This window comes from Lemur catta, chromosome 12 (assembly GCF_020740605.2).
Source record: "Lemur catta isolate mLemCat1 chromosome 12, mLemCat1.pri, whole genome shotgun sequence".
NCBI classification, from domain to species: domain Eukaryota; kingdom Metazoa; phylum Chordata; class Mammalia; order Primates; family Lemuridae; genus Lemur; species Lemur catta.
This window is the reverse complement of record NC_059139.1, coordinates 24956999-24969484: the sequence shown is the minus strand read 5'-3', so window position 1 is coordinate 24969484 and position 12486 is coordinate 24956999. Positions and strand designations below refer to the sequence as shown.

Below are 12486 nucleotides of genomic sequence, written 5' to 3'. Positions count from 1 at the left end.
ACTCTTGAGCATATAAAAATAAGGTACTACTTCTGCATTGGGTTTTTAAAAAGAAACTAAAATATACTAAAACTTTGTTTCTTCAGTGGTTGTCTTAGAGGAATAAGACAACAACATATGTTTAGTTCTTCAGATTGCATGTCCCTAGTTATTGTGTTGTAAAGACATTATTTTAATTGCTAATTCTGAAGACTTTCTAACTTCTGTTTCTGTTCCAGTGCTTTAGAAGTTCAACCTTATGCAAAGCGTTTTACATGTTTTGTAAATTCTTTGAGATGAAAGCCAGCTTATCTTTCAACAGAGCTCTTAGGAGAAATGTTAGATATTAAGTGTAAGTCAACTTGATTTTCTTAATAAATACATGTTCTAGTCGGTAACCAGGTTGACTATGACTAGTATGGGTTAGGTGTTTGAATGTAGCAAGTGTTTTTAGCAAGTGTATGACTGTTGTGTGAAGAGGTTCCTGCCCCCAGGCCGAATCACCATGGTCCCCTGTGCACAGCTGAGTACTGCATACTGGCTGATGTGGGATTCAGGGGCCATTAATGCCAGCCCTGCCCACCGCCCAAATGATCTGATGTTTCTAAGGAATTTCTACTAATGTGATTTTAGGTGCAATTTTTTTTAACAATATTATGACCACATTAGAAAAAACAGCTCATTTAGAGAAATGCAAATATACCCCTGCATCATACGATTTGCTTCAAAGTAATGTAAGGAGGGAGAGTGAGCAAGCATATGGATGGGGCTGAAACAGCCATGGGTGGTGTGGCTGTTGGGGCTGGTGAGAGTACATAGGGGTTTCTTAAACTATACTACTTTTGTGTGTGTTTGAAATTCTCCATAATGTGTTTTTTTTTAATCCTGATACTTCTGACACGTGAATATAAATTTCAGTTTCTGAATAACTCTTGTTAAAGCAATGTTAAGATGGCATATAGTATTGAAAACTAAGGTTTTAAATACTAATTTATAATTTATTTGTTATGAACATTGGAGAGCAATGTTTACAGCCAAAGCTACCAGTCATAGTGGTATTGTAAACACAAAGTCATGTAGCCCAGTGTTTCCTGTTGGTATGTTGTATTTCAGAAAGACTTCATTTGATTTAGACCAGTGATTCTCAAATTTACTGTGTATCTGAATGCTTGGTAACATGAAAAATACAGATTCCTGGTCCCGTGTCCCAAAGATTCTGATTAGGAAGTTTGGAGTGGTACCTGGGAATTTAGTGAGTTCATGAGGTGATTTATCACCTATACTGAATAATTGTTAGATTTTCATTTCATTGAGGTAGATAAAACACAAAATAATGGTGAAATGTTTTAATTAAGGCTTATTGCAATAGCAAAGGTTCAAGGTTTTGTGGATTATTTTTTAAACAAAATCTATAAGAAAAATACCATGTACAAATCAGTCATCAATGTCATTGACGTTTCTGAGTACAAGTTTCAAATGAAAAATATTGTATCATGATGAAGGAGTGTAAATAAATAGGATAAATGATGAGTATACTGGCCCCAAAGTCTTCTCACAACTATTAGACTAATCAAGATACAGCTCTGTACTATAGTAGGAGCACATAACCAATTTGTCCAGCAGAATAAATACTTAGTTACATGGTAAGGAAAGAGTTGAGAAGCTTCAACTGAAGAACTGGTTTGTGTGGGTATATTTAGGCCACTTGACAGCCGCATTATTTTGCGATGTGGATGCGTGTCTCCTCATAACGTTGAAAGGCACAATGCAGGGTGCTTGGTACCAGGGAGAGGCATGAGCAGAGTCATTTCCACCATGCTGACGGCAGTCAGGGAAACAAAAGCCCTCTTCGTGCTTGTTTAGAAATGTGACAGATTAAACATTAGGAGTTGATCAGCAGAGGGAAAAAAAAGGAACTAGCATGTACTGAACGCCAGTTATGTACCAGGTGCTTTACATATATTGGTTCAAAGCATGCAAAGTTGCTTCAGAGCCAACACAGAATTTCCTACTCCACAGAGTTTTTTACAGGTATATCTAAATTATGTCCAACAACGAGGTTTCATTTTACTTATTTTAGCATAATAGGAATATAAATGAGACAGAGATCTTAACCCAGACAACCTATTGCAGAGTCCAAAGGATGCTAAGTGAAAACAGGTCATGTGCATATAGTTCTTGAAAGAAAAGAGTAATCTTAAAATGTGAATGGAATTACTTGATAATATATTTTCCTTCTTCTATTCTGAGGTAGTCATCAAAAATTCTGGTAGAATACTGATATCTTACACTAAGCAGAAGTGCAACTGACACTGGGAGTTTTTTGCCAATCTCATTCTTTCACTGCCATAAGCTTGACAGAAGAATTGTGGCGATCTTACTGATTTATTCATACCTCTTACCTAGTAGGTTAGGTCCATGCCCCCCCCCAAAAAGTTAATTTCACTGTGTCAGTGAAATACAAATTCTTATCCCTTCAAGGCAATTCTAAGCCTGTTTGGTCTGAAACACCTGTGACTTTTTCATTAAACTCAATAAATTTACATTGACAATTTATGCTCTAGTAATAAATCTGTGGCCTTTACAAAAACTTTTAGTCCAACTGCTTTACCCTTAAGATATTAGATGTAGGGTAAATGTTAATGAAAGTATTTGCTTGATAAAAACTGAACTTCTAGGACACAGCCAACCTGTATAGTATGGTGGGCGTGGTCTGTGGGGCACTTCATGCCCATCCTTAAGTTAGGTCTACCAATCGGAAGGTGAGCCTGGAACAAACAGCAGCAAGGTAAGCACATCCCCGTGATCCTGCCATTTCTAGAGCAAGCCTGTTTCTAGGGGGAATATCAAGTTTCCATAGCTTCTGGCCTCTAACCCAGCCAGACTGTAGTGGTCTTACTTTAATCAGACCTGCAAGTAGTGGTAGCTCACTGGGATTAGGGACCAAGGCACCTGGTGACGAGAAGGGTGGTGCCAGCTAGCTCCGTTTAGTGTCTGTGTAGCATAGAGGTTAAGAAGTGGGCATGCTGGTTAACGGTAATGTTCACCGGGAACTAAAAGGGTAATTGAGGAGAGGTTGCTATTCTCGGTCGGGGGAGGTGAAGCAAGACACAAGGGTACTGCCATTTGCATTTTATACTCTGAACAGGGTGGTGGCACTAGTGCATTTGTTGAGAGACTGTCCTTATCTCCAGACATGGGTGAAGCCACCTGGGACACATAATTCAAAGTAGTTTCTCCAGCTGGGATTTCTCCCAGGGAGTTCATGTAGTTTTTCTCTAGTGCCTTTAGTAAATTTTCAGGTGAGGTCAGTAGTCCCAGCTGACTTGGTGGGGCTTCTGGGGGCACTGGACCATGAGCACAAGAACCGCAGTCAGAAGCTGCCTGATTATAGGTGTAATTCTCGAAACAGATGCAGGGTCCAGGGCCAGAGTAATTCTTTTCTGTTGGAAGGAGGTAAAGGTAGGTAGGCTTAGTCGATTCCATTTCTGTGAGTGACTTCCTAGTGCCTAAGGACTGTATCTTAGTCCCTTCTGGCTTGTTTACAACTTCGATAGCATCTGGAATGCAGTCGCTGATGCTCATTATTGTTCGGTGAGGATTTTCCTGGAAGAGAAACAAAAAATATGTAAATACGAGTGTATGTGTGCGTGGGTGTGCGCATGCATCAAAGTGTATTAAGTATGTGAGATGCACTTAGAGCTTCAGTTTTGTTCCTGGTCACAAGTTATCTGGAGGTGGTGTTGAAAACCAAATGATTTCCTCTGACAGAAGAAATCAAAGTGCCAGTCACCTATTTCATGGCCGTGGGAGCCAGAGGGGGCTTTTACTTTGTTAAATTTTCCTGAGGAGGTCTAGGAAAGTCTGGTTATTACAGCCTCAATTCTGGATTAGTCCTCACTAGCCATATGGTGTGCATACAATTTCCAGCATTTACCTTGGATTTGATTAACGACAGGACGCTGCTCTTGTAAGGGTCTGGGATGTCGGGATAACACTTATCCTTCATCCTAGAAAAACAGTGAAAACGAGACTGAATTTCACAATATAGTGGAATAGTTAAGAGCAAGAACTCTGGGGTCAGACCCCTGGCTTCTAATCCTTGCTTTATCACTTATGAAGCAAGTTACTTAACTCTTGCGTGTTTTAATTTCTTCATTGGTTAAATGGAGAAAATCACCGTACTTTAGTGTCTTCGTGAGGACGAAATGTGTTACTACAGGTAAAGCACTGAGATCACTGCTGAGCATATAGTGAGATACAGATATGAGCTATTGCTGTGAAAAGCCTTTGCAATCTCTTTATGTTAAATGGTTATTATTTCCCTTGTACAGGGACCTGGAAAGCAAAATAGTGAAATAAATTACATACTCTCACCTCAGCCTCCTTTGTCCTTTTCATTTTTGGCACTGCTTTTAGTATCATGCAATGTCATTTCCATCCTACTAAACCCCTCTCTTGATCTTTCTGACCCCTCTTGGCTGGCACCGTCCTCACACACTCACCACTGACTCTTCAGGTGGCACCCGAGCACCAGGAGCAGGACACACAGGATCACGGGCAGGATGACGCGAAGCAGCATGTAGGCTGGAGGAGGGAAAGGAAAGTGCTGTTCTTAATGAGCACGTCTCCCTCCTCAAAGGAATAAAAATACCTTTATGGTTATATGAATTCTGCCTAACTGGGGGAAAAAAAAAAAACCAGCCAACCAACCGACCAACAGGGAAGCCACTTGCCATCAACGTGTGTGACCCAAATTTGCTCACTTTAGAAGATAATACCAGTTTTCCAAAATTGCTCATACAGATTTACTCCCACCAGCAAGGTATGAGTTTTAGTGTTTTTATATCCTCATCAATGTTTGGTATTTTTCATCTTTCCATTTCAGCTATTTTCAGGCTAGTTTTTAAAAACAAACTTTTGGAACATAACCTACTTCTATCCTCAGGATTTAAAAATTACTCAGTATGTCTACTGAATTCCGAAGGAAATGCAGTACTGAATGCCCAAGTACGGAAACACAGAGTACAGTTGAGATGGCGCCCCCTACCGCCAAACACACCGCCTACCTCTCGGTGCCTCCTGGCCTCTATTCGGTACCCTCGTCTCCCAGTCAGAGAAAAAGTTAAACCAATTTACAAAAAGAAGAAATTACTTTCAAAAACCAATAGAATGAACATTTATGCACAATTTTACAATTTCAATGTTACATTAATTTTTTGTGTTTCTGTTCTTTTTTATTGTGTAATCATCCCAGCCTCATTTTAGCAGATGCCAGTCTGAGGTATAGTTAATTGGATGCTAGTCACATGATATTCTTTTAAAAATGTAAGTTAAGGCTGGGCATGGTGGCTTATGTCTGTAATCCTAGCACTTTGGGAAGCTGAGGTGGGAGGATCACTTGAGGCCAGGAGTTCAAGACCAGCCCCTGCCTGCGCAACACAGTGAAACCTTATCTCTACAAAAAAATAGAAAAATTAGCTGAGCGTGATGACACTTGCCTGTAGTCGCAGCCACTCAGGAGGCTGAGAGGCAGGAGGATTGAATGAGCCCAGGACTTTGAGGTTTCAGTGAGCTATGATGACACCACTGCACTCTAGCCCGGGAGACAGAGTGAGACTCTCATTCATACATACATACATACATAAAGCTTCTGTCAGGGAAATTGTAAATACTTCAAATATTTTCTTTTTAAAAATAATCAACAGAATCAATAGAGTCACAAGCCAAGGCCAATGAGATTTAGCATAAGGGAGATAAATAAAACCTAGGGAATATACTTAAAGATAATTTTGTGTGTATGTGGAATTTACCAACTGAGTAAATTCCAAAGCTGGAAGAAAAATAACATGAAAATAAAATTAAAAATTAACTTCAAAATGGCAAGTGTGCTCAAATAATGTAAACCGTTGACTCAAACCTTAATGATAGGGAGTTCTGGACTTTGGCTTGGAGACCCAGGGCCGTGATTCAGTCCAGTAGTCAGTGAGCAGCGAGTGCCACAACCTGCCACTGCAGCCATGTGTGGGTCTGTCACTGGCCAGGGCACTCCAGGGCCAGCAGTCCCGAGGGATGCGCCCCTTCCCACAGCTCTGCCTTCAGCGAAGGAACCCTGCACTGAGGAAAATTGGTAACTTTGAGCCAGACTTCTGAGCCTATTAGTTTTTGAAGGAGTATGTTCTAGGACCTTCTGTGATTCTCTCACTGAAGATGTTCTTTTTTTCCTCCTTCCTCCATCAGTATCTATTTTCTCTCACCACATTCCTGTTCATTGGATGTCAGGGCTTTACCATGAGAATAAAATTTTCCATCAATCACTTCCTACCATTCTCCTCCCTTCCCTCTTTTTTTTTTTTTTTTTTTTTTTGAGACAGAGTCTCACTCTGTCGCCTGGGTCAGAGTGCCATGGCATCAGCCTAGCTCACAGCTACCTCAAACTCCTGGGCTCAAGCAATGCTTCTGCCTCAGCCTCCTGAGTAGCTGGGACTACAGACACATGCCACAACGCCCCGCTGATTTTTCTATTTTTACTAGAGATGGGGTCTTGTTCTTGCTCATGCTGGTCTCAAACTCCTGAGCTCAAGTGATCCTCCTACCCCGGCCTCCCAGAGTGCTAGGATTATAGGTGTGAGCCACCTCATCTGACCCCTTCCCTCTTCTTTCTCCATCTTTCCAGCCAAATGCATTTTGAAAAGATCTATCTCTTCATCTGGCCCTGTCCCCGGCCAAATACGCAAACGTGAAGTTTGGGGACAAGCATTCATGCCCCTGCCCCACCTCATCCCACCCTCCCTGTTTGTCCCTGGAGGCCCCACCAAAGTGAGGAAGCAATTCGTTTGCCACCGAGGGAACCCAGCCAGACGGAAGGCTGTCTGCAGAGGGCAACTGCGTGGAGACGACCCCACCACTCTTCTCCAGACGGAAGCCTTGTGGTTCGGATGCCAACACTAAAATATGCTCTCTGTGGTTTTCAAACTACATACAGTATTATGAGACTGAGTTCCAGAGAAGTGTCTCAGGGGCCCCTGAGGGAGGCAAAAAGAAGGTTCCAGGCCATTATCAGTCAGGTCAGCTTCACTTTTATCTGTTTCGTGTAGTGTAACACTTTTGGTGAAACACAGGGTTTCATCGAGAGAAAGAGGGTAGGATGGGAGAAGAAACGTTTGAAACTTCCTTATCTAGACAAAGCCTAAGGCAACATTTCTGTACTTGTTAGTTTCCCAGATTTGGAAAAACTCACGGTATTCATCCGGAGTCCTGACCTTCGTGAAGGTGCGACGGGGCCCCTCCCCGACGCTCGTGTATGGAGTGACGAGAAACTCATAGAAGGATTCCGGCTGCAGCTTTTCCACAGAGAATGTCTTTTGTTCCGGGTTGTCGATTTTGTATTGGCAACATACTGTATTATCTGCGATTTTCAAAAAATTTTTTCAAGAAGAAAATTATTAAAAGCACGGTAGAGATCTTGTGAGAGAGTCAGACACTAATATTCTTCTTGTCCCAGCACTGTCAACATTTTTAAACCAACCAAAACTTAATCATAATTTCATCACACTGGGGACACTGGTGAAGTGTTGAGAAGATGGCACGAAACCCAAAAAAGCCACTAAACAAGGGATGTTAGTGAATAGGAAGAGCATATGGGGCTGCAAGAAACAGTATGAGTTTGTGAGAAACTTCAAAATAAATTGTAATAACATTTAATAAGTCAAAAAAAAAAAAAAAGAAAGGGGCGAGAAAGTTTCACAAGTGACAGGCTTTCTTAAAAAGCTGATGGTGGGTCTGGTGCTTCTGAAAATACCAGGTCACTTTGCTTTTTAAGTAAGTTAAAATACTGGCCCCTCCACCGTCTTGTTCACCCTACTAATTTGCTTAAGAACACCGTTTGATCATAAAGTCATGCGAGAAGAGGATTCAGCCTGACCACAGGCAGAGATGGCAGCCTTTTTAATGATTTCAAATAATGGGCTTTTGAAAGAATAAGCAAACAAATAAAAATAAATGTCACCTGGAAGAACTGCCTTTTCAGCTCCTGGGTGGCACTGCCCCGCCTTGGATTTCAGATAGACACGGTACCCTTTTATGAAAGCAGGCTGGGATTTAGTGGAATAATTCTTCCAACTCAGAGTGAAGGAGTGGGATGTCAAGTTGTTCATGACCACTTGAGGGTTGTCCGAAGGAGCTAGGAAAGGAAGATGGGGTAAGACAAAAGTCATGCTCTGGAAATCATCTCAGAACATTCATGTAAACTACAAGTGGAACTACGGCCAGCAATGGAGGCTGTGAGAGGGTAGGCCAAGTTCTGTTTCTCTAGAAGATTTATGCCTTGACGTAGTTTGCGAGTACTGGGAAGGAGCTGAACAATCTTCTCATTCAAGCCTTGCCTTTCACAGATGAACAAGTGGATACCCAGAGAGACTAAATAATCTGTGCAAGGTCACATAACCAAAAAAAAAAAGAGAGAGACTAAGAGTCTTTCTTAGACTGAATTCTGTTTCTTGAATTCTAAACAGTGTTTGAGAGAACACCCAACCAGAGAACCTACTATAGTGAGGGGCAGGGGAAGGAGGAGGACAGGTTATGTTCAAAGAGGCAAAGGAGGGATTTAAAGAACTCTAGTGCCCAGGTTGTGGCAATGCAAAGTTATCCAAGTGTCACCAAAAACATCTGGGAACGTTTATTCCGAAGGCTCCCCTGAGCCTGTCTTCCCACACTCCCTCACACACAGTCTGTGCACACCCATGCTCACACCAACAACACACCTCCCGTCTGTCTCAGAGCCAAGCATAACTGTGGACCAGCTCCTGCCAAATGAAGAACCCCTGAGAGTTGGTCTGACCCGTGTGAAAGTTAAGCTCCTGGCGGTCCAGGCCCAGACCTCCAGCTCTCAGTGGGCGTGACACCCTGGTGCCAAGGAAGGTGAATGAGCAACGCCATGGGAGGGTCAAAAATCCCTTACACTTCTGCTGGGATGGTGGTGACACTTCCAGGGGACAATTTCACAACATGTATGAAAAGCATTAAAAATTATAAAAGAAATTTAAAAATATTTAAGAAGTTCAACCCTTTGACTCAAGTATTCCACCTCTAGGAAGTCATTTAAAAACCATTATCATGGATATAAGGACAAAGATTTCACTAAAATGAAGATGACTCAGACAGGGCACAGAGATTGGGCAAAGAACGAAAGAGAGAATTAGCACTTGGGACTGCAAGATACTTGAAGATGAATTTTATAGTTTATAGGTGAAAAACACTGTAATCATTATAAATTGTCCAACAACTTGATGGTTTGACATATGCAGACAATGGGGCATTTGTAGTCATAAAGATGACACAGCTAAATAATATGTAGTGACATGAGTAAAAAAAAGCAGTTGACAAACTGCATACAGTAAGATCCCATTTGTCTTTAAAAGTGTTTATCTGTACAGAGAAAGGAATATCTGGATATGCATAAAATATTAACTCCGAATATTTGCCTTGGGACGGTAAAATTAGCAATAATTTCTCATCATTTTTTTCTCTTTGTATTTTAATGGCTACAAATTATCTTCTTTTGCATAACATTTCATAAATCATCCTTAATGAGAATGTTTTAGCTTTGTATGATTAAAAAGAATTTTAAAAACCCAATTACCAGAATAAATGGGACACCAAAAATTAGGAAAGGCACTGAAATCTTCCTAATCCCTAAAGCTAGGAGTCTCTGGATTGTTTGAACAAGTCTGCACCTGGGGCAAATTAATTGCTTTAAACTTACCCAACTCCTGAGTGTATCCTGTTTTATTCTCTAATAAATAAGCAATCCTTCTTGTAGATAACCCATAAATTCTGAAGTTGTATCGGACCCCTGGTCTAAAAGCATCTAGGGAAAACAAAGTTAACAGATTTTCAGTAACACAGAATGACAATCTCTTTAAGTTTGAAAAGGAAAAGAAAAAAGTAAGCGTGTATTCCCCTAATAATTTTCTTCCAGGATTTTTGCATTTCATCTCCACCACCTTCCCTGCTTCCGTGAAGCCCTGGCGTGCTCCATGTTGCAAACACCTGACCACACTGTACCGAGCCCAGCAGAATCTGCAGGGACTGGCCTCTACCGTGTTCCCTCAAGCAAAAGCTCTCCAACAGGCCCTCCCCATGTTTACGGAACTGGGCGCAGAATCAGACCAGACAGATAAAACCATTTCAAACCCTCCCTTGACTCCAAATCCCACTCCAGTTACTTGCCTTCTCTTTTCTCGTTAAAGCCCAGAGTCTTGAAAGCTGTGCTTCCCGCTTCCTCATTTCCCCTCACACCTGCGCCCCTGCAGGCCACCTCCGAAACCCACCAGGCCACCGAAACCAGATAATTCCCACACCTTTCCTTGAGCCCAGCAGATGGCGCCACGCTCCCCTCCAACTCAAGCCACAAACCCGGCCATCTCTGACTTTGCAATCTTCAAATTACAAATCCAGTGTGGGAGGTGAGAGTTTGAGTGACACATGTTCTATTGAAACTAAAGAAGTTCAAGATTGACTCCTATCGACTTCATGTCCTCATATTTCCCAAATCCATGCCCTTCTCTGCTTTTGCAAAAGCTTTCTGGACAACTGTTACAAAGTCCCTCTGCTGTCCATCTGAGACCACCAGTTCAGAGGAACGAGTTCATGAAAATCATGAATGCTGATCACAGCCTCAGGTCTAGATACTCTCTGAAAAAGTAGATTCAAAGTTTAAATATTAACTCACATTTTTGTAAAATGTGACTCCTAGCCCCCATGTTGGATTTGGCATTTCGAAATTACTAATCTATGAGATCATCCAGAAATCTTAGTTGAACTTGCCACAAGGTAAATGTAGCAAGACAGAAATAGAGAAGGTTCCTCTCACCGGAGCTAATGACTGTAGTTGTAGTGTTGGGACCTAGGTTCTTCCACTGCAAGTCACAGAGTGGGTCCTGGGGACAGTCACACCACTCTACAACATAGCCCATGACATCTCCAGACTGGGGTTTCCAGGACATAGAAAATCCATCTTCTGTGCCGTTAATTATTTCTTCTTCAACCACTTCTGTACATAAAAAAAATAGAGCAATGCTTTAGGTTTAATTAATTTTAAAGTTTTTTAAGTGTCTAAAGAAGAAAATAAACATACACACACTGTAACTAGCAGGTAAGGGCTCCACCACTTCAGTGGCTGCAGGAGCTTGCCTGGGGATGTTTTCCTGCCTCTCACTCCCCAGCAAATACTCACACCTGACTTTCAGATAGCCTCACCTTGGCCTTCAGAGCCCCAACCAGACCTCAGCACCTAGAACAGGGGTCAGCAAACTACGGTCACTGGGGCGATTCCAGCCTCCGAGGCTTGTTTTATATGATGCTTGAGCTAAGAACGGTTTCAAGACTTTTTTTTTTTTTTTTTGAGACAGAGTCTCACTCTGTTGCCCCAGCTAGAGTGCCGTGGCATCAGCCTAGCTCACAGCAACCTCAAACTCCTGGGCTCAAGCGATCCTCCTGCCTCAGCCTCCCAAGTAGCTGGGGGACTACAGGCATATGCCACCATGCCCAGCTAATTTTTCTATATATATTTTAGCTGTCCATATGATTTCTTTCCATTTTTAGTAGAGATGGGGTCTTGCTCTTGCTCAGGCTGGTCTCGAACTCCTGAGCTCAAACGATCCGCCCGCCTCGGCCTCCCAGAGTGCTAGGATTACAGGCATGAGCCACCCACCACGCCTGGCCTCAAGACTTTTTTTAAGGGTTGTAAAAAACAAATAAACCAACAAAGAAGAATACAGACTATATAACAGAGATTGTGTGACCTGCAAAGCCTACCATGTTTCCTATCTGTCCCTTTACCAAAAAGGTTGCTGACCCCTGACCTAGAACTATGTCTGCTACTTGATCTGCTTTCAAAAAAACACCTGTTGAATGGATGACTAATGCAGCTTACTTTACCTACAATAATGTCAGCTGTGCCTGAACTTACTACTGCTTCTGATATGTTAGGAGTGAGAATTGAGTAAAAAAGAAGGAAAAAAAAAGCATGTATGTACTAAGTCGGACTACAGGAGGATGTGCACACAATTTATGAGTCAGGCTGCCACTCAACATAGTTTATATGGCCAGGGTAGTTTTCCTAACGTCTGATAATTGGAAGAAGGGTGACGTGGCCTCAAGGCACTACCAGTTCTACCACAAGGGAGTTTCTCCTATTTCCACAGACTTCCACTAAGAACTGATTTGTATATCTGCAATTCAAGTTTAGCTGGGCATCCTGTATTTTATCTGGCAATCCTGGTAACAACTGAGCATTGGTGTGAATGCCTGGTGCTGTCCATTTTTCCAGGACACCCAAAGAGGAATGTGTAGCCCTAAGTATAAGGTAAAAGCCCGAGAAGCCTTTATATAGCCCACCTGCCTGGCTTCCCTGCCTTCCTCCATGACAGAAACAAATCTCCCTCACACTGAGGTTGACATTTTTACTTCACTTATTCATGTTGACTAAAAATTAAATCCAAACCA

General features: G+C 42.0%; 1 protein-coding gene across 5 annotated transcripts in view; it reads right to left on the bottom strand.

Moving 5' to 3' along the window:
• Positions 1–1310: 1310 nt before the first annotated feature.
• OSMR (oncostatin M receptor) overlaps positions 1311–12486 on the bottom strand; it is a 62176-nt gene continuing 51000 nt past the window's right edge. For all 5 annotated transcript variants that reach the window (XM_045565772.1, XM_045565770.1, XM_045565775.1 and 2 more), the window contains exons 12-18: positions 10853–11032; positions 9743–9847; positions 7988–8161; positions 7220–7387; positions 4485–4566; positions 3917–3989; positions 1311–3585 (exon numbers count right to left, since the gene is read on the bottom strand). In XM_045565772.1, coding sequence (XP_045421728.1) covers positions 3010–3585; positions 3917–3989; positions 4485–4566; positions 7220–7387; positions 7988–8161; positions 9743–9847; positions 10853–11032 — 1358 coding nt within the window. In that variant the 3' untranslated portion in view covers positions 1311–3009. The remainder of the gene's footprint in view (positions 3586–3916; positions 3990–4484; positions 4567–7219; positions 7388–7987; positions 8162–9742; positions 9848–10852; positions 11033–12486) is intronic.